Below are 22,793 nucleotides of genomic sequence, written 5' to 3' on the forward strand. Positions count from 1 at the left end.
TCTTTGCCTGTATGATCTTCTAACACTGTTATGGGGTCTCTTTTGTTTTCCTGTCTAGTAAGCCACGCTAAAAGTCTACTGGGATTATCCCCTTCCGCGTGTAGGCGTTGTAGATGCCTCCCGTAATTCAGCCTTCCCAGTTTTTCCCAAAGTACCATACAGTCTGACCTCAATTCCACTAGCTCTCGGGGCTCACTCCCTCCCCTTCCCCCTCATCGCTCTTCCGTTTCTATCATCTTCTCAAGTTCACTGAGCTCTTTCATAGCTGCCCCCGTTAATCCCCCTGTCCTGCCTATTGCCGCCCCCCTTATCACCACTTTGAACGCGTCCCATAGTGTGGAACTACTTTCCACGCTACCCTCATTCTGCTCAAAGTAATCCTCTATGGACTCTTGGAGGTATTCCTCCAGCTCTCCCTCTCTTAGGGCCTCTGCCCGGAGCCGCCAGGTTGGTAGCGGGGCTTTCCTGTGGGTGTGTGCCCATGTTGCTAATACTGGGGCATGATCGGAGAGTGTGCGTGCTTTGATAGTGATTTCTGTGAAATCTTGTAATGATTCCCTGCCCGTAAATATGTAGTCTAACCGTGTAAATGTCCCATGCGGTGCACTGTAGTGTGTGTACCCCCTCCCCTCTCCATGTACCTGTCTCCAGATGTCGACCAGTTGTAATCCCTCTAAGGTCCTGTGCAGTTCCTTTGCCGGGAGCGCTGGCTTCCTGTGCCTGTCGTCCGACCTGTCCAGCAACGGGTTCAAGGTGCAGTTGAAGTCGCCGGCCCAGATGAAAGTCGCTTCCCTGTACTGGGCCAGCCTGGGCGCCAGCTTTTTAAAGAAGTCTGCTGCGTCACAATTCGGGGCATAGGTGTTGATCAGGCACACTTCCCTATGTTCCAGCATTCCGTGTACCAGCACCAGCCTTCCCTCCGAGTCCGACTCCTGCCGGAGCATTTGAAACGGGACCCCCGGGGGAATCCATATCATTACTCCCCGTGCATAGTTCGAATACGTGGCGCTGTATGTTTGTCCTCCCCATTTCTTGTTCACCTTGGCCTGCTCTTGTGAGGTTAGGTGTGTTTCCTGGAGCATCGCTATCTTGACCTTCATTCGGTTTAGCCATGCATAGACCCTAAGTCTCTTGACATACGCATTAAGGCCTTGCACGTTCCAGGTGAGACTTGACGTGCTATCTAGCCCCATTGTTCTTTTTGCGGTCTGGCTTCCTCGTCCCACAGCCGTGTCTCCGTGTCCTGCCCTCTACTCTCCCTGTGTGGGAGTCTCCTACGGTTCCTGTTGCGGGGCTCCCCCGTCTGGTGCGGCAATGTTTGTCATCTTTTGCCACTTGCTGTATATAATTCTGGTCACCTTCTACTCGTATCTCCCCTTCATCCTTTGCGGTTGTTTCCCTGTTGCCTGCGCCATATGCTGTCCATTCACCACACTCAACGTCTTTAACCCAAACAAAAACTAATGAACAAACGCCCAGCCACCCTTCCCCTGCTCGGGCTCCACCGCTTCCCTCATCGTACTCCCTTGGAAGGGGCCGACTTGCAGTGGCGTGATGCCTTAAAACTGGCATCTAAACTTGGTGATCGCTCTCACTGTGCGGGAGCGTCGCCTTTCTCAGCCAACCTTGACTGAAGTGAGGTTGATCGCTCCTTCATACTTGTCTTCCGGCTTAGTTGCTTATCAATTGTTTGGTATCATTGCGCGTGACTGCATTTTCTCTCTCTCGTTTCGCCTTATCAGGGTCTGTTTGCATTATTGTTGGCGTTTCTCTGCCTCAGCTGGGGGATGCCCCGCGCGTCCATCCACCTGTGGGCCTCCTCCGTCGAATCGAAGAAGCATGTTTTATCCTGGTGTATCACCTTAAGTTTGGGGGGGAACAACAGCATGTATCTCACCTCTGCACACCTAAGTCGTTCTTTCGTTGGGCCGAACTGTGCTCTCTGCTTTTGGACCAAGGCAGTATAGTCCGGGTACATTGTGATCTTAGAGGACTGTCTGACGATCTCCCCCCCCCCCTTGAGAATGCCAGTATTTTGTCTCTGTCTTTGAAGTTCATGATCCTGGCAATTATCGGTCTCGGAGGGGCACCCGGTTGGGGTCTTTTTGTCAGTGCTCTGTGTGCCCTCTCCACCACGAAGCCCTGAGACAACTCCCCCGCCCCTACCTCCTGGAGGAGCATGTTTTCTATGTACTCCATAGGGTCGTTACCTTCTTCACCTTCCGGAAGTCCAATTACACGGATGTTGTTCCTCCTAGCTCTGCCCTCCGCATCCTCCGCTCTCCGTTCCAGGGCCTTGACTCTTTGCAATACTTCCATTAATTGCGTCCGTGTTGTGGCGACCCCTGCCGTGTTTTGCTGCACCTGTTGCTCCGTCGCCCCCACCCTCTCCGTCAGGTTCCTCGTATCCTGACGAAGGAGGCCCACATCCACCATCACCGCATCCAGTTTGTTTTCTAGCGACACCTTCAGGGCCCCTATTGCAGCGTCCATTTTGTTTTCAAGAGATGCCTTCATGGCAGCTATTGCTCCTATGATTGTGCCTTCGTTTGCGTCTTCTGTCGGCTGAGGTGCAGCCATTTCCATGTCTGTTGACGTCTGTTTTTGCCCTGGTGTCTTGGTGTAGGTGTCCATGGTACTCTGCTTGGCCTTCCCTTCAATTTTCTTATTTGGCATTGTGCCCCTGTGTGTCTATCCACTTTCGATCCCGTGGACAGCTGGGCCAAAGGTGTGGGGCGGCGTTTCCAAAACGGAATGCTAGTACCTATAGTTTCCCGACCCGGCTCCTCCTCTGCCTTCTACGGGTCGTGCACTGTAGCCCTTCACCTTATTGCGTGGGCGCCATGTTGGTCCGCCGGGGGCCCGGACTTTTGCCTTGTCTTGGGGGTGATGTAATGGCGGCAGTTAGTCAGTCCTGCTTGGTGCTTGTTGGTGTCCAGGGAGGCGGGTCGCCTCCCCCTCGCTCCGTGGCCTCTCCGCCGGCACCGGGAGGCCTTTCCCCTATGCCGCTCAGTCAGCGACCTGGAGCCGGAGGTCCTGCCGCTTCGTCCGACGTGCGCTGCATGGTGTCTTCTCCACAGGCCCTGGCTCGTTCACCGTCGGGAATCCGCTGCGCGACCTCCCTTTCGCTGTCCGTGCCCGTCAGCCTCTCCACGGGGTCTGTCTCCTCCGGGGCCGCTCCTTCCCCCGCTGAGGCGCCCACGTCCTTTTCCTGCCGTGCCTGTTTTCCTGCAGTTGGCTTCTGTTTTCTGTTTCCTCCCCACGAGTTGCCGCGGGATCGCTGGCTGGTCTGCTCCTTGGCCCAGTCGTATCACCGTGGGGATCTTCCCTCTACTTCGAGGTCGCGGCTTCGTCCGCCATCTTGGATTTTCGCCGGGCCTCCTTACAATCGGGCGTTTTACTATGTAAACGCTACGTTTTTGCTCGGGATCTCGCCCAGCCGTCGCAGGATTACTTCTTCCTCCTTACCTTGCACTCAGGCCGCTGCAGCGTGCGCCAGGATGTCTCTAAGTCGGATATGTGCACAGATCGTAACGGGAGCTCCGTCTCAAGACGACCTCACTCCATGGGCTCAGGCCACGCCCCCTACTTAGTCCCTTGTTACTGTTACTCGCGTCGTATTTTATGGTGGCCATCTTGTAGTGGACCCAATAGCGGTGATCCCATATAATGTAGATTCCATCCCCGGTTGTTTAAACCTTCACATGTTTTGATTCATCTATGTTTGTATACTATTATGCCTGATGGCTGGATGATTGTGTCTTAATAGCTCAATAAAGAACAATGTTAATATGCAACGAAAAATCTATAAGCATATCTAAAGTTACAAATGCCAAAACAGCAAGTATTCTAATGCGTTTGTCAAGAGGTTAAGCATTAAGTCTAGTTATCAGTGTTCCCTGGTCTGCTAGTGTTAGGCATATAAATTCGGGACAATAATGTCAAAAAAAAAATTTCTTATTAACTCCTGACCCTAATTCGTGTACGCCGCTGCGGCAAAGCGATTTAAACTAAGAATCTGTAGTTCAAAAAGAAAAATTGTTAAATCTTTGTTGCTTCTCACTAGAGTACATGACTTACTATTCATGCTGCATGATTCCTTTCTTCAGTCATCAGACTTTCGGGATTCCACCTGTATCAAACAGCGTATACTCTAGACTCATATGTAAGCATTGCATTGAAACATAATGGAATTGATTTCATCATAGTTGAAAAAACTCTCCCCTTTAAACCTTTTTTCTTTTTACTTTTTAACATGATGCATTTCCCCCCACACAGAATCCTAGGCAAATTTAAACTGAAATTTACATCACAAAAATGCATCATCTCATTGTCCTTGTTTAATCCAAAATCAATCGCTCTAAATTTGCAAATAATTCTTGCTTCAGTCTGTCTCAATTTTTGTTCCCAGAATCTCAGATTCTTTTTATCTTCTAGTTGATGCTCGGTTTGCCAGTGTTGGGCCAGTGGCAAAGTCGGATCCTGGCTACCAACTGATCCAAAATGCTCCCGAATTCGTGTCCTTACTTTCCTAATCGTGCTTCCAATATATATTAAATTGCATACACATATTATTGCGTAAACACAAAATTTTGAGCGACAGTTAATGTTGTCCTTTATCCTCATTTGTGTTCCTCTTTTGTCCTCGAAGAATGTTGTTGGTTCGTGAGCGTAGATGCACATTGAGCATCCCCCACATTTCCTAAACCCCAAGGGTTTGTCCTGTAGCCATGGTCTAGGTGTCTCATTGATAATTTCTGGTAAAAGTGAAGGGCTTAGCATCATTTTGATTGTTTTTGCTTTACGAAAAGTCATCCCAGGCTTGTCCCCAATAAGTTTGGTAAGATGTGGATCAAGCTTCAGTAGATGCCAATTTTTGTTCAAGATCTTACTCAATTGAATATTTTCGTAACTGTACGTTGTTATAAAGTTAATCTGATTCATATCCGTTCCCGCTGGCATCGTTCTTGGCGTCACTGTTTGTTCCCATGACATTTTAGTCGCCTTTCGACGTGCATTTTTGATACATGCTATCGAATAACCCCTCTGTTGGAAACGCTCTTGTAGTAGTTCACATTCATCTTTGAAGTCCTTTGACCGCTTGCAATTTCGTCTGGCCCTAATGAATTCCCCTGTTGGGATATTCCACTTCACTGGTTTGTGATGGCAACTTTGTGCATGTAAAGTAGAGTTCACCTCTGTTTCTTTTCTGAAGGTTTTGGTGGACAGTCTATGACCCTCTACAAATATCGTCAAATCTAAAAAGTCAATTTCAGTTTTACTCTCATGACCCACGAATTCCATTCCAAGTTTATTCTGGTTCATTCTTGTTTTGAAGTTCAATGCCTCACTGGTTCCATCCCATATTAGTAAGACATCATCAATGAACCTGATCCACAACTTTACATTCTTTTTATATGATTCATCCAAATATACTTGTTGTTCTTCTTACTTCCCCATGAACAGATTAGCTAAGGCTGGGGCATATTTAGTGCCCATCGCTATGCCTCTCTTTTGTTTATAAAAACAATTGTCAAACATGAATATGCTATTATTCAGCGTAAATGCCAACATCTCTTTGAGCATTTGTACATGTTGATAATGTGATGCCGTATCTTTTTTGAACTCATATTCTATAGTATTGATCGCTTCAGAATGTTCAATGATGGTGTACAGAGAGCGTACGTTCCAGGTTGCCAGTATATATTTCGGATTCCAGATCACTTCATTGATTCTTTTTAATGTGTCAGTGGTATCTTTGATGGAAGCTTTCAATTTTGATACCCTAGGTCTTAAGCACAATCTCTAATTTTCCTTTTTCTTTTTTCTGTTATTTTCTCTTTTCTCTATCCATCCTTCTCCATTTTTTCCTTGTACTCTTTTACAAATCGTTTTTTGTGAATAACTTATTATATGTGACTATGTTTATTTGTGTGTGGTCATATTTTTTCATGATACGTACATTTGGTGTTATTTTTGTTATTTAGAGAAAAGGAAAACATTCTTTTGGTACAATAACCTTGCCCTTGAGATTAATCTTTTGTTTTGAAAAAGGCCCTTGAGAGGCTGAAACACGTGTTAACAATGGTCAAATGGGCAGTAAGAGCTATCGATGAATAAATTGGCTCAAACTTTACTACAGTGTGGGAAAATTATTTTTCAAAACGACAACAGGAGGTGGCGCAGTCTCGAAGTGTGTTTAAACCCCTTCATTGTAATTCATGGTTGCCGTTATGAATTTTTATGCTTAATAAATACAAATTATTAAACTGAAAAAGAACCTGCTTCATCAGAAAGAGGGATTGGCATGTAGGTTGTAGGATGGAAGCAAAGAAGAGCAAAGATAGAGAGGCTAGGGCCCTGATAGCTAGCTGAGAATGCTTCCAGCAAGCGTGGACAGGCCTGGGAAGCGCCATGCTCTGGAATGTGGCACAAGACAGGGACAGGAAAGGTACGGTCAGCTGACAGAGGGAAATGAAAGATGACCAGAGAATGATCAGTCTTGGTGCCATAGACACTCTCTGGGTACAGGACCTCAGAAAGCCCACAAATGGACAGATTGGGGTTTACAGGTGTCCCAACCCCTCTTTTTCAGAGGGAAGGCACAGCAACCTCAAATTAACTACACAGACTCAGACTTTTGCTCCAAGGTCCCTGAGGCCCAATGACTGGCTTGTTGGGAATAGATATTTTCTTTGGAAAAAGGCCATCCACGATTTGTTTACTGTTGCTCTCATCGTTTCATTTGCAAAGTTTCCTCATTTACATTTCAGGTGGCACGCACTTGCATATGGTTCCCTAATAAACCAAGCACTAAAACCAAAAGCACACAGTCGTGGTATCCTTTATGATGCCAGGTGTCCTATGTGATAATATTTCCAGATTGTGTCCAACCCACGCCTTGTAGACATGTAACAAAATTGTGTTTTCCGCAGCTGCACGTATGGAATCCTAATGATTCAATGCAGTGTTGATGCAATGAGACCCTATTGGATACAAGTATAATCTAAGGTAACCCTTTCTGGTACTACTTTTGGCTTCAGGCAGTGCTGGAAGGCATACTACTACCTAATTATGGAAAAATACTAGAGCCATGAGGACTTTAAAGAAACATCTACTTATTACTTGTCATTAGAATGGAGCTTAAATGCAAAACAATTACTGACTCATTTATGTGCACTTCTAAATGACTGTGAACTCCGAGTTGATTAATCTTTACTCAAATGAAAGACTTTGGATTGATTAACTTCTCCTAATGTTTGGTCACATCACCAAGGTCCAATAAGATAAAAGGTTGTTCTGCTAGATTCCAGGGGTCTGTCACCTGGGTCCAGCAACCCTTTTTTTTCCACTTTGTTTTTATTAAACTTTTCAACAAACAACAATTCTGGCAGCAAACGCCTGGCATAACCAAAGATTACACACAACAAAAATCAAAGCATTTCATACCCAAACTCCCCCCTCCCCCGCATCCCTCAGGGGCACCTCCCCAGAATGCCCTTAATTCAACTAAGCAGTTCCTCCCAGAAGAGATACTCCCACCACATGTGGAATCAAGTACCACAGAGAGAACACTCCCTAGGACACATTGGAGACACGTTAGCAAACATTTTAGATAAAGTGACAGGGGGATGGTGCCAAGAATGAAGAATCTTGAAATTATGCTCCATGGCTGCTGTGTATAACCCCCCCAAAAAATTGACTTGAAAACTGCCTTCCATGCGTGATCGTCTAGGATAATGCCCAACCTCTCCTCCCACGTGCGCTTGAACAATTGTCTACCTTCAAGATTAGTTGAAACCAGTACGTTATAAATCTTGGAGAGGGATCCCTTCCTGGACTTAGCTTCCACAAAGACTTTTTCAAAAGGAGTCAGAGGAAGGGACAGGTCAGCCAGCAACTGGTCTGGGTGAGGATACCCTTTAGCCGCAGGTAATCGAAGATGGAGAGCGTTTTTTCTCACAACACCTCTGACAACTGACCAAACTTGATAAAACCACCTTGGTAAAAGAGTTGCGCAGCCCTCTCCACCCCCTGGTCTGACCACGATTGCATCTCTCGAAACCGTCTGGTCCCTAAATTAAGCGGGGGACCCCAAAGAGAAGATGGGGGGAAGGCCAAGAACAAAGGAGTTTATTTTCTCTGTTAGGCTTCCAGGACGCCCACAAAACAGACAAAATTGGGTGAGATTTCCAGCTGCCCTTTTGGACTTGTACTTCTTTCCCATCGTCTTCAGTGCCCTGGAAAGATGAATCGTGAGCATTGGGCATTATTTTCATGCACCAAGGGCCATTTCTTGGGGAGGCCGTATTATGCGGCTGTGCAGAAGAGCACAGCTGCTTTTAAGGTGTCGGATCTGCTGTTCACATCCTTCCCAGTGCAGTGTGATACTAATTTCCAAGTTCAGATAGATAAGCTCTGCTCCTCTACGTTTATCTGTTTTTGCATTTCAAGCAGAATAACTCCGGCACAAAACCCCACTGGCATGTCTGTGAAACATCTGTTAAACCCATTCCTTTATCAGAAGCTTACTTATAAAGGAAAGTTTTTAGTTGCAGATGGTTTGAGACACAGCAAGGAGTTGGTCATTGTGGGTGGGCTCTCCCCTATTAAGTGCCAACTGTGTGATTAGACAGGAGTTGGCGCATAGCAGGCAGCATGCTGAGTGAACCAATGACCGAAAGCACATTGGTAAGTATTTGTACCAACAAGAGCTTGGAAGCAATGTGTACAAGTGACTACATTGCCTTCTGGCCTAAAATCCATGCTTCATCACTTAACTGTGTGATGCTGGACAAGTGATTTGATCTCTCGGCTCCAATACAAGTTTGGCAGTGCAGGCAAAAGTGGCAGTAATTCGATTGCTGCCACTTTTTTGGGCAGTAACGGAATTATTGCTGCATTTACTGCACCACCAAACTGCGGTGTCTTCAACCATAATACCATTAATCAGAGGATTCACTGAGTCAGAATTTCCAATCGCAATAAATTTGCCAGAATCCGCAGGAGGCCCGCCGGTTCCGAAATTGGACACTGACCTCGCCATACCAGAACTTGGAATCACATGCTAATTCCATGGGACCACATGGTGGTAACGTAACTGGTTTTGGGGGTAATTCAGTGGAATTACTGCCCAATTACCGCCAAACTCATGAGGCCATACATGCCTGATCAGCAAATATTGGGAGTCCCTAGAAGAGATTCAGCTTACAGTGTGCACTAGTCAAATAAAAGCCTCACTCATGGTTTACTCGTGGCGGCATGCAACCAATAGTAGCCGTTAAACCAATGTTACTCCACACACAGTAATTTGGGACACCACAAATAAGGAAGTGATAATGCGACACAAAGACATAAGCAGAACATGGAAATTGAATGTTTGGGATAGAATTTAGAACGTCAATAAATATATTGGCATCCAATTGGAGATTGATCTTCATGAAATAGATCTCCATTTAATGAGGACAAAAAGCCATCATGATGGCGGATGTTTTGTAGCCTGTAGAAAGCCCTTGGTGTGTGAAACGCGTGATGGCTAATGGAAAACGCACAAAAAAGACTAAATATGGCCATGGATTATTTCATCTTAAATGAACATTGAGTGTAAAATACTACAAGTGACCTTGCTATACTTGTAATATATCTTGTAAAGCTCCCAAAAATGTGCAATATAATTAAGTGCATGGGATTTGGCAATGTAGTCCCGTTTCATTTAATACACCATGTGGTTTAAATGGTGTATCCATGCTAGTCTCTAGATACCCAGACATGTAGAATCCAATTATTTGGTGCAGAAAGACACGTTCAAACCATAGTCTCTTTATCTTCAGTGTAGCTGTGACACATCCAACAATTAATAGTTATGGCTTGTGCGTGGTGAAAACGTGCGTTTTCTGTATTTCAGTACATTTACTATACAAAGACCTCTCGGTTTACAAATGTTAGTATGCCGTGAGGATTTAGGTTACAGTTAGGTTAGCTGTTGCTGATTTTAAAGGAGTTTCAGTAAATAAATATTGCTGATAACAAATGTTGGTCTTTTATGGTTCATGATCTTTTGATTCAGAGCAAAATGATGAACAAAATATGATTATGCAACAGCAATACATGCCTTTGAGGCAGATCAATCTAAAAGATTGTGCACAATTTAGCTTGTGCACAATTTAGCTAATGACCACATAAGATAAGAGAAATTAATTGCTGTTTTCTTCAGTATGTTTTCTTCAATATTGACTGCTTTGCTATTCTATTTTAAATGCTGTTAAGTACGTAATTCATAAGTGCACATTGAAGTGTTGGATTCATGTTTTCAAACATAGAAATAGGCTGCAACTGTGTAACGTGTGTAGACTGTGTGAGCAGAGATACAGCCCCAAGGAATGCAGCTTGTCTATGCACATTGACCCATGCACACAGCAGAATTATACTGTAGCCATGAGTAGCACGCGCCTCTCCCCTCCAGTAGAGTACAAGCAAAGTGCCTTCCCCAGCAGCTCAGAGGTAAATAATTGCTAGCATGACAGTGACTGCCAAGCCCCCTGCTCTGAAGTAGGTGAAACGTTATCCTCCAGTAGGAATGCTAGTGGGAAGTGTGATGAATCTAGTGAGATCATCACTGAAACCCCAGTATGGGCCTCCACTCATGTGGCCAAGGGAAGGCAACCGCTACTTGATCATGACCCTAGTGGCAGCATTATGTGGGAGGATCACATTGGAGCGAACTACATATCAGGGTGAATTGGTGACCCCTTTAACTCAGGGTTCCCCTATTCTTCCTGAAGCATTCATGGCATGTTGTAAAATAGAGCAAACCAATGTAACTGCTATGCAATCCATTATGGACACCAAGATCCATAATGCCTGAGTACTGGGAGGAAGAAGAAGGGCCCAGAGTTAGTAAGGATCAAAGGTGATAGTGACCAGAATGTGCGGTCTAGTTGAGTTGTAGAGCAAGACACCTGAGCAGGACATTTAAACTCAAGAATGAATTGCAGCTCGAGAGAGACGCGGAAGAAGTAGATCAGGTAGAGGTGGTCCGGAGTGCTGGGATTGTCGCAGAAGGAAGATCGCCAGCTGATACTTATGCTAGAATTGAAGCTGTGCGACATTGCAGAGTGCGCGCACTAAGAAGCGGCATCTGGAGGGGAGCCCAGCCCAAAGGGAGACATGCACCCAACCCGATGATCGCTTTGGTGTGTGGGAGGAAGTGGAGGACCAACAGAGCTGGCAGACCTCCGGAGAAGGGCCATGCAGACGGCTGAAGTTACGCAGGAGCTGGCAACAGAGAGAGCAGGACACAGGAGGTCTGCCACAGCAGACAGTGAAGCGTAGATGCCAAAGAAGACCAGTGAGTTGGCCTGAAGTTAAAGGAGACCCTGCGATGCTCTGAGCATGACATTTGACAGTAAATAACAACTTTGAATACCAAACAAATAAAACGGGCAACAGGGGTACAGTTCCCTTTTTCAGTGACACCAACTGGGGGAAACCTGTAAACCAAATTGCCAAGAGTCAAGAGACTATAAAAGGATGTAGCCATTGTTCAGCCCTCCTCACATAGGATACTGGTGTGGACAATCTTTGAACACATATATCCACTAAGCTCAGTTGTAGCTGTAGGCGTTTTTCATCCTGGCAGGCGAGTGAACCAGGAAAGAAGATGTTTTGAAGCAGTGTGATTGTGACAGAGGTGAGGTGGAAAGAATTTGTTAACTCTATTATCATTCTAGCAGACTTTCCTCACCAAAGGTAGTTGCTGTGCTATCCTGACAAAAGTATTTAATTGGAAGAAGCGTGATATACTAGTAATTGTTTTACACCCTGAGGAAAACAATTGCCTTGGTGTCTGAACTTATGTTTTGTGAGAAAGACATTTACCCTACCAAGAAGCATATTGTGGAAAACAACAATTGCTTTGACTTTTCAACAAGTGTTTGTGAAAGAGACATTTACATTTCCAAGTGGAAGGACCCAGTCAAGAGAAAAGTCATTTTAGTGTTGAATTGAACAGAACTGCATTAAATCAGAACTTTCCGAAGTGTATTCCTGAATTGATCCAGGGGAAAGGAACCCAACCATGGTCATGAGTTATGACTTTTACACGGTTTTGTGGAACTGAAGACAGCCAAATAATCCTTGTATACTTTGGCGTTTGTATTAGTGTGAGGGGTGGGGACTTTTTGGAAACTTGTTCATCTTTCTTTAGTTTTAGTTTGCTAGGTAGGGACATCCTTGTTAGGATAGGGAAATCTAGACGTTTATCTCACCCTTTTTAATTTAATTATAAGTATAGGCAAACCTTGAGAACACTATACCTTTGTGTCCGTCTCACATTTCTGACCCCACACAGAAGGGAGACAAAGAGTGCCTCTACAAAACAGTTTACTGTGTTGATGGTATGGTGAGTTTGATCCTCTCCCCATTCTGTTGTGTAAGGGGTCTGAAATGTAGAGGACTGGGTTGGCCTGGCTGTTACCTTGTGTGCCACACTTTGGGTGGTACCAATGGGAGCCCCTGGGATCCCCTCAGATGCATAATCCCATGCAGGTGTAAGACTGTCACTCAGTAACATCAGGATGCTGCCATTCTGCCTCGTTAGTGAGAGCAAAGCGAGACTAGTGTAAAACACAGTATTTTCATTTTCCAACCAGGACATTAAACTCCTGATACAGGCTGAGACACGTACAGCATGTGAGGAGTACCCGGCTCATCCTTGTGCTTACCACTGTACAGCTGTTCCATGGGAGGCTATAGTATGCCGTGGCCATAAAATGAATGGCTTCCAAGATGGTGCCGATGCCACGGCACAGCTTTGAAACATTGGGTTCTGTAAGAGCCATTGACTGGCAGTCTTATGGAAATAACCAATCTCATCAAGAGTCACTCAGATCACTTTCATGCCAGGGATATAAATGGGCCCAGAGCTGAGTGAGAAAGTGGAGAAGTCGTCATTAGCCAGATGAGGCAAACGGCCATCCATTGATCAGTATTCCGCTACCTGGGGAAAGGTAGCCCACTTAAGCAAGCACAGCACCATCGAACCAGGTAAAGCACAAAGGAGAAGTTGCTGATTCCCCCCCCCCCTCGTAGAGGAGCAGAGTCATATGGACGAAGGGCAGGCTGACCAAGCCTTCAACCAAACCCCCTCACCATCTAGATTATGGGGGATAGGGGGCTCCTACCAGGAGTGCCTGACAACCATCTGCCTGAAAAGACCCAGCATAAGGGAGGAGGTCCCATTCTCGAGAATTAGAGAACCAGGTGGTCTGAGCGACGGATCTACAATAAAATAAGTGAACCATGTTTACGAGAAATCCTGGGAAACATAAGATCTAAGGAACAGATATATATATATTCCTGAGGCTTGTGGAATCTGCTTAGATCACATGCTGTGCATAGGCCGACATCTAGTGGAAGCTGCAGAGTATTACAGTTCATTTTTCAAAACTCGAAAAGGGCGTCGACACAGGGCGTGCCAGTAATACTATCCCTAGTGTGACGTCCACTGTACCCATGATCCCTCACGCGTCTAGGACCCTCACACTGTTTGTTTTTTTCCGCCATTCTGGTCGGAAACATTTCGCGGAGTTCCCTGGCCTTAGCCATACTTTTGCTAAATATTGTTAAATTTACCCATTTCTCCACCCCAACGTCGAGTCACCGAACTTCCACACTCGACGCCAGCCTGGAGAAGAATTCGACCGTTAACAGCTGCACGACGGATTTGGGCCTAGGAAGGCCTCTGGCCTCGGCCCGGGCCTTGGAAGGCTGCTGGCCTCGGCCCTGCAAGTAGGGAGAGTGGGGGGTGGACATACTCTACACTCTTTTGGTATATAGGTACATTCTTATATATTCCTACACTTACAAGCCTGCTGCCACAAGGTGCGTATGGAGGGTACCCCTTTCCAATTCTGCCCCAAGTGCAACCGCAAATACCCTTGGGTCGACAGGCACGCCACGTGCAATCTCTGCTTGCCGAGGGACCACCCCGAGGCGAACTGCAGAGCGTGTAGTAGGTTTAAACCCAAAACACGTAAGGACCGTTCGATCAAGCGTTGGGCCCACCACTCCAGGCGTCAAGAGGCCATGGCAGCCGAGGGCGCCTTCAGCGATGGCAGCGACGCCCTGCTTTCGGACGGCGAGGGCATTATGGCGTCGAAAGACAGCCGAGCGCAAGTCCCCGACCTCGGAAGTTCGTCCGGCAAGGCGGCTATGGGGAAGACCCCCGGCGACACAAGCGCTTCCCACAGCACTTCCACAAAACACATGAAGTCCAAATCGGCATCCTCTGGGCGTTCTCGATCACGATTGCCGCATGACTCCAGGCAATCATCCACTGTTGCCAAGAGTGCCTCGCTCCCCAAGGTAACGGAAGTTCGATCGTCGGAGGACGAAGCTGACTTCCATCCCCAGACCGCACTCCAGGAGTCGGCGCCCGCAGACCGCGTTACGGCGGCTCCCGAACCCCTACCTCCACACTCGAAGGATAGGAACACTACCCCCGAACCTCGACGCCAGGCTTCGAAAGGCTCCGTAGGGGCGAAAAAACAGGGAAAACACTCTTCCACTCACGGAGAGGGGGAAAAACAACAAAGGAAGCAGCCACTGCCTACTTCCACACCTTTAAGACACTCCACTCCTCAGAAACAGACAGAGAAGTCCAAGTCTTCTGCTATCACAAAAAACCCTACTCAGACCACCAAGTCTAGTCAGGATAAGTCAGAGAAACTTCCAGAAAGGGTCATCCCCAGTTCTAGAGAATGGTCTAGTGATGACATAGACAGGGTCATGTCAAGGATGTCATCATTGGCAGATTTGTACGCAAAAAACCCTGAACACTTTCTCTCTTATACTCCCGACGGGTCAGCACCCCAGGCTCTAAGGATCCTATACCTCCAAGTAAAAAGTCCCGGTTTGAAACACCAACATGGTCTTCGGACCCCTTCTATGTACAGCCCTACTCTCAGTATCAAGGAGAGACATCCTTTTGTGAGGATCCAGATTTGGGCATGTTGGAAGAACAAACTGGTACGGGCTACTATGGGGATGATGACGACCAAGAAGAGGATGATGACGACCCGGAAACCTACAGAGTAGATTCCCCGGTAGAGAAGGCACCCCCGGTTACCGACTCCCCTGTCGACAACCAACCTCTCCTGAATGAAGTGCTGTCTCGAGCAGCTGAACATTTCCACATTGACACCCAGGGTGCTCAAGAGGAGAGGGACTTCGCCGAAGAGTTTGTGGGAGAAAGGAGGCCTGTTGTTCAGGCCATCCCTATCCTGAAGTCTATTCAGAGGAGAATAGACCCTTCACTCGTAAATCCCAACCTCAACAGAGCAGTGAACCCCAGGATTGAGAAACTTTTCAGGGCAGCCCAATCAGACCCACTGTATATAAGGGGGCATCTGAAGCCGGACTCCCTAGTTGTTACAAACACCCGTAAGAGGGCTGGAACACCCTTGTCATCGTCCGAAGCTCCTCCCGACAAGGAGAGCAAGTAACTGTATGGGTTGGGCAGGGAAGTAGCCTCCACTTCCGCCTACCAGGCAAGGATTACCAACTCCACCACCCTGTTGGCCAGCTACAACTGCCATCAATGGGAAGAAGTCGCAGCACTCATAGACTCCGCCCCATAACCCTTAAAGAGCCAGTTGGCACGAGTTTCGGCGGAGGGAAGAGCCGCGTCCGGTTACATTCTAAAGGCAACCTTTGATGCCGCGGATAACGCCGGCAGATTGATAGCACAAGGAATTGTTATCAAGAGACACGCTTGGTTAAGGCAGTCTGGATTCAAGGCTGAAACCCAAGCATCATTATTAGATAAACCGGTGGAGCCAGATCTGTTGTTTGGTAAGGCGGTCGAGGACGTGCTGAAAAATGCCAAGGACGAGTATGAAACACTCAAATCCCTAGGCCAACTAACCAATAAACCCCCTAATCAGAGAGGGAATGGCAATTTCCGTCGCCCACGTGGCCAAAATTCCCAAGAGGATCTAACTATTCCCAGGGGCAGGGTACACCGTGGAGCAATAATAACCAACAGTCTACCCAGGGTTACGGCAGAGGGTAATAAAAGAGGACGTGGAAAAGGTAGAGGCAGCCCCAATAGAGGAGGTGGCACGCCTCCACCAAAACAGTGACGCTCAGTTCAGGGTCCCTTCTCACGCAACCCCAGTAGGGGGACGCATTTCAAACTTCACCCAAACTTGGGAAGGGATCACATCAGACAGATGGGTGCTGTCCACAGTATCCGCTGGGTACTGCATAGAACTGTTAGAGCGTCCCGAAAACATCCTCCACGACAAAGAATACATTCTTTGGACCACCAGAAGATCCTCCTCGAGGAGATCGTCAATCTGCTAGCAAAGGACGCGATAGAACTCGTCCCGGGACACCAGGTAAACAAGGGTATTTATTCAACTTACCTCCTTGTGCCAAAGAAAGATTTGACAATGCGCCCAGTATTGGACTTACGGCCTGCAAACAAGTATGTCAAGCCCCAAAGGTTTCGCATGACTACTCTCCAGGAAGCAATCCCCCTCCTAAAAAAGGGGGATTACATGGCAACATTGGACATGAAAGATGCCTATTTTCATATTTCCATGTTCCCAGCGCACAGAAAGTACTTGCGCTTCAAGGTGGACAGTCGGCACTACCAGTTCAAGGTAGCTTCGGCTCCAAGGGTATTCACCAAGGTACTGGCGGTGGCGGCAGCACACCTACGCAGGGAAGCAATCCTGGTGTACCCTTACCTGGACGACTGGCTCATCACGGGGGAGACCCCAGTAATTTGCAGAGCAAACATTCAAAGGACTATCGACCTCCTCTTCGAATTGGGCTTCTCAATAAACGAGAAAAAGTCAAGTCTCGTGCCAAGCACATCCAAACAGTTCCTAGGAGCTATCCTAGACACTCTAGAGGGGTTGACCTTTCCTTCCGAGGAAAGAATTCGGAATATACTGCTGCAAATTGCGCAATATCAGTCTGGTCGCCAGTTAACGGTATGCAAAGCAATGCGTTTGCTGGGCATGATGGCGTCATGTATTTACCTGGTCCCCCACGCGCGCCTGCGCATGCGTCCCATGCAAGAATGGTTGGCGAAACAGTGGTCTCAGGCAAGTGGTCAGTGGGACGATCTAGTGGTTGTTTCGCCAACACTTGTACAAAGCCTTCACTGGTGGACAAGAGAATCTGTCTAAGGGGAAACCCTTTTACGATCCCGAGATACAGGCGGTAGTCACAACCGATGCATGCCTGATGGGGTGGGGAGCTCACCATCTCCACCACACAGCTCAGGGTCTCTGGTCGCACTCAGTGGCCAAGAATCACATCAACCTGTTAGAGCTTCTGGCAGTATTCGGAGGACTTCAAGCGTTCGAGCCCTACCTGTTAAATCTGTCAGTGCAAATCTGGACGGACAGCACTACAGCCATGTTCTACCAGAACAAGCAAGGAGGGACTCGGTCGCCAAATCTGTCCAAGCTTGCCCAGAAAATATGGATATGGGCACTCAGACGGAACATCTTCCTGTCATCGCAACATGTTCCAGGGGATCTCAATTCCCTAGCGGATGCTCTGAGCAGAGACCCCCTCCCAGAGGAACACGAATGGTGTCTACACACAGAAGTCGTACAAGATATCTTCTCTCAGTGGGGTTTCCCCACTATAGACCTATTTGCCACAAGCAAAAACAGACAATGCCCAGGATTTGCATCCAGGTTCCCCCAACCAGACTCCCAGGGGAACGCCCTGTGGATGAACTGGTCAGGGATGTTTGCGTACGCTTTTCCACCAACTCCTCTAATCAGGAAGCTGGTCAACAAGATGAACAGAGAATCGATGATGCTCGTCCTAGTTGCTGCCATGTGGGCAAGACAACCGTGGTTCCCACTCTTAACGCAGATTGGCGGTGTGCGAACCCATCAAACTTCCGGGCTGGTACAACCTACTGTCCCAGCACCAAGGTCATACTGTGCATCCTCAACCCAACTCAATGAACCTGGCAGCATGGCTTCTGAGGTCATAGAGTTCGGACATCTCAATTTACCACAGAGGTGTATGGACATCCTAAAGGAATCTAGGAAACCTATCACGAGGCACTGCTACTTTGGCAAATGGAAGAGATTTGTTATCTGGTGCAAGAATAAACAAATCAACCCAGTTGATTGCACTCCTTCCACTATTGTTACATACATGCTCCACCTGCTGGACGCAGGACTGGTTTTTAACTCATTGAAGGTACACCTGGCAGCCCTGGCAGCATACACCACTTCCCATAACAAGGTGTCATGGTGGAAAGTACCAGTAGTTAAAGCCTTCATGGAAGGAGTAAAGAGACTTCACCCTCCTATTTCAAAGCCACCACCAGGATGGGACCTGAACGTGGTGCTATCTAAGCTCATGGGCCCCCCATTCGAGCCCATGCACAAAAGCATTCTCAAACACCTGACTTACAAAACGGCCATTTTAGTAGCAATTACATCTATAAGAAGAGTCAGTGAAATACAGGTTCTGTCAGTGCAAGATCCCTTCTTTACTGTCCATAAAGATAAACTGGTTCTACGCACACACCCTAGGTTTTCACCTAAGTTTATTTCAAAATTCCACGTGAACCAGTCCATCGAGCTTCTGGCTTTCTTCCAAGACCCACAAAGTTCGGCTGAGGTGAAACTACACACTGGATGTCCGTAGGGCGGTCCTCTATTATGTAAACAAGACCAGACCGCTAAGGAAAACAGATCAGCTGTTTGTCTCCGTAGCTACAGGCAGAGAGGGGGATTGCGTCTCTAAAGGTGCCATCTCTAAGTGGATTATTAACTGTATCCAGCTGTTACTCACTTTCTGAAAAAACTCTGCCTTTCACGCCTAAGGCCCACTCTACAAGAGGCATTGGGGCCACTCTGGCTTTCATTGCAAATGTACCCCTTGACACCATTTGCAAAGCAGCTACGTGGAGCTCTATTCACACTTTTACTCAGCACTACTGCATTGACACTCATTCCAAGACAGATACACAAGTGGGACAAGCGGTTCTAAGACATTTATTTGCTCATGACCCTTCTCACATCCCACCTCCTTCTTCAGGTAATGCTCGCTATTCTATGCGCAGCATGTGATCTAAGCAGATTCCACAAGCCTCCGAAGGGATACATTACTCAACGTAATCGTATTTCTGATGCTTGTATCTGCTTAGATTCACTTGCGATCCACCCTTCCTTCCCTCTGAGAGAAGGCGCATGGATGCTTGTAGTCTTACCTTTCTATCTATCTGCTTGGATTATCTGTACTCGCGCTACTCTGCAGCTTCCACTAGATGTCGGCCTATGCACAGCATGTGAATCTTAGCAGATACAAGCATCAGAAATACGATTACGGTGAGTAATGTATCATATATATATATATATATATATATATATATATATATATATATATATACACCATTTATATGCCAGACTTCTCCGAAACCTCTGAACCAAAGAATTTTATGCATTGATCCATAGTAAACCGATTTACCAGGTCTATGAAAGACCTAGTGCCCCCGAAGGTCTGAGTGACCGACCCACAGTGGCACAGCAAACCACTTCTATAAGAGATCCTGGAGAAACCAGAGAAACTAAGTCTAAGAGACCTACAGTAAGGTAATGGGCCTGGCAAACCACAGACCCTGAGAACCCGAAGGTCTGAGGGACAGACTTACCTGTCTGCGAAAGGCCTGAAAAACTCGAGCATGTAGGAAGAGACCACTAGAGTAACTTTAAGAAAGGTGCTTGGGGCAACCCTGAAAATTGAAGTCCTGATCTGATGGCCTTGTTCTGTGGAGATATCCTGAACGGGGAATTCAAGAGATCTCCTAGAGCCTAAAGAAACCTGAGGTCTGTGGAACAGACCATCTCATGAGACAGACCTTTAGCAAACCCAAAGTTCTGACATGGAATATCAGAGGAGGGCCAATCTTGAAATGATCTGCCACAACCCTTTCAGTACTGGAGCTGGCTGCCCCCTACAGACCTTCACCTTGACCAGACCTTTGACTTAGTTGGCTGGAGCCGTTTCCTTGTATGTTTTAGCAAAGGGTTAGCCGGAGGTTAACAGGGCTTATTAAGATTGTTAGACATTATTTTGTTGGCCACATCCATTTGAACATTTGTGTTTTGATGTACTGTGTCCTGAAAGGAAAGCAACATTTTAAGATAGGGAAGGGGCACTTTGATAGAGGCTTGAACCCAAGCAATGGAAGATGAGCACTTTTAAGCTTGCCATATCTTGACACTGTTGTAAAGGTGAACCCTGCTATGTTCTAGGACCTGTCTGGATATCCCTTGAGAATTCAGACCTCTCCCATCCCACTTTTTGTGAATACTTAAAATACACAGGTAGACTGCCCAACGATGGATCTCGTCTCTGTCCTTGTTTGACACTCTCATAATAGGACATTTTGGGATGGCATCTTCATAAACCTCACATAATCATGATTTTCCAATGCTAGCAGTTTCAAAATACGCACACAATATTTAAATAACGGAGTGAGCGTTCAGAAGTCAAAGGAGCCAAGGGTGGAATTGATAGATGAGGTCAATAAATAAATGTAAGGATTGCGATACCCATTATTTCTGTGCACAGTGCAATGTTACATTCTGGTTCTGAAATATACAAAAAGTCTGCACTTGGCACACCTTTGCGAGGACATTTCAGACTAACCGAGTACACGTCACTGGCTCGCAGTGAAAAAGTGCATTGTTTTTAGTTCCCTCTGGCAGGTCCTTCGTGCTTTATCTGGCACAGACTCTCCCTTCTTGAGAAGTACATTTGATCATCCGCGCTCAAACGAGTCTTCAAGCCTTCCTTTTCGTGCTCTGATTTGGGAGGTTGTGTAGTCTCTATCCAAGCACCTGACTTGCGTAATTCCCTTCCAACATCCCTGCTGTTCTTTTGGAAGTTGCAATCATGGCTCTTCATGCAGGAATTCCTTCTCTTCGATTTGCATATGTTTTCCTCACAAATGGTCTAGCACCAGGAAACCACCACGGTGGAATCCGTGCACTAAACACACACCATCTAACATAGATTGCATTTTGAAAGTTGAGAACTGTACGTTAAAATAGCCGCACAAGTAGCTGAGTAAATAACTTTTTTTTTTACCGCTTTATTTACAGGTGGCTGCAAATGGATCCGGGTTCCTGCTATTATGTACTCTGTTCACGTGGCGACTACCGTCCTGGCCATCATTGTGCATGTTTTGTTTGCCGACTTCCCGCTATCTTCATTGACCCATAATGAGCGCCTTACTCTTGTATCAATTTACGCGCCATACTTGCTAATTCCACTGCTGCTGCTGAATACCATGCTTTACAATCGGAAATATGTTTCAGAGGAAAAACAGAAAAAGAAGTGAGGATGTCGGAAGAGTGGTGAAGGGGCCGTCATGCCAGACACAGAGGTGTTGGTATTTTTCTCGGCCACCCAAGACACAAAGAACTTACAGAACGTACTTTGCAAAGCCGTACCAGTGGACGTCTTTCACTTGTACGTTTGTAGAGTCCTCAAAATCGCACAAGTTCTGATACAAGTTCTGTTCATTGTACTTGGATGATCAGATGTGTGACATTCCAAATCTGCACATTTGAACATATTTTTACTCTTTAACGGTATATCAAGCAAACGGATTCCACATGGTAAATAGTGGACTAGGTGCATTTTGTAACTGAATATTTACAAAGCTGTTAAAAAAAAATCGCAATGCAAAGTCTGTGATGGCTGGACGCATTTGGTTCAGGCTTTCTAGTCCCTCAATGTCAAACATTTGAATTGTGCACATGATTCTGTACTGCTCCAATGTGTTCAACATGGCACAGTCCCATTGAATACATTTTAACATAAATGTTTGACTAAATTCCAATATTGCTGCCTCCAAAAAATCGCCTTATGTCTAATTTTATTAATTCTAAGTAATTCATATAAGTAACTTTTGTTTTCCTTTCAATGAATATGAAAGCTGTGTTTTGCTTCATGACAATAATTCTCTAGTTTGAAATCATTCCAAAATGTTTTTTTATAATGTGTTTTGTCTCATAATATGTGTAAATTGTATATTGCGTTCCAATTACTGTAACAATTATATTTTTAATAAATGGGGACCTGTTTTTGTTTCTTTACTCTTTCCTATTAAAGTTGGATAAATTGTGGGTAGTGATATGTTTCAATGGGTACCGTTTACAATCAAAACTGTTTGTTATTCACAGGCTATCTGTTTCATTTGAGAAATGTCCTGGTAGCTTTCGAGTTGGATAATATCCCTGCCACTTAGAATCTGTTTTCAAGTATATTTTTGCACATGTATTGCGACTAAGACCCATGGTGGAGGCTGAGTGATGGGACTGCAGTGAACCTGGGGGTCAGGTGACAAAGCTGCTCCATGAAACATGCCCCAGAGTAGGCTACCAGAGGATCCTCGATGTTCCAGAGTCTTATCGCTAGGCCCAGCTTAAACCCTGACTCTGGGCACTTTACAAATCCAGGGTTTGCTAGATTCAGAACCTTTCAGAAGTCCAAAGAGCCAGAGTTCCTAAGGTAACCTCAGTCGAATAGACCATGGAAGGGAATAATGAATAACCAGCTCCCCATAGGTCATGGTCAGGAGGATCAGAGTACCTAACCGAGAGTCCTGTGTATCTTGTGCAGGACCAGGAGAAATCTGTCGTCCTTGACTCAGTAAGAGAAGGTAACCAAAAACTCTGGTGCCCTAACGTCCCTATAAATGCAGGGAACCACTGGCCTGCTTATAGGAGGTTCAC

General features: G+C 46.3%; 1 protein-coding gene across 1 annotated transcript in view; it reads left to right on the top strand.

The window, feature by feature from the left end:
* Positions 1 to 22,142, top strand: part of TMEM97 (transmembrane protein 97) — a 237,274-nt gene extending 215,132 nt beyond the window's left edge. The window contains exon 3 of the mRNA XM_069615021.1: positions 21,156 to 22,142. Coding sequence (XP_069471122.1) covers positions 21,156 to 21,394 — 239 coding nt within the window. The 3' untranslated portion in view covers positions 21,395 to 22,142. The remainder of the gene's footprint in view (positions 1 to 21,155) is intronic.
* The last annotated feature ends 651 nt before the right edge of the window (positions 22,143 to 22,793 follow it).

The sequence above is a fragment of the Ambystoma mexicanum genome, chromosome 9 (genome assembly GCF_040938575.1).
Source record: "Ambystoma mexicanum isolate Mex_15411 chromosome 9, UKY_AmexF1_1, whole genome shotgun sequence".
NCBI classification, from domain to species: domain Eukaryota; kingdom Metazoa; phylum Chordata; class Amphibia; order Caudata; family Ambystomatidae; genus Ambystoma; species Ambystoma mexicanum.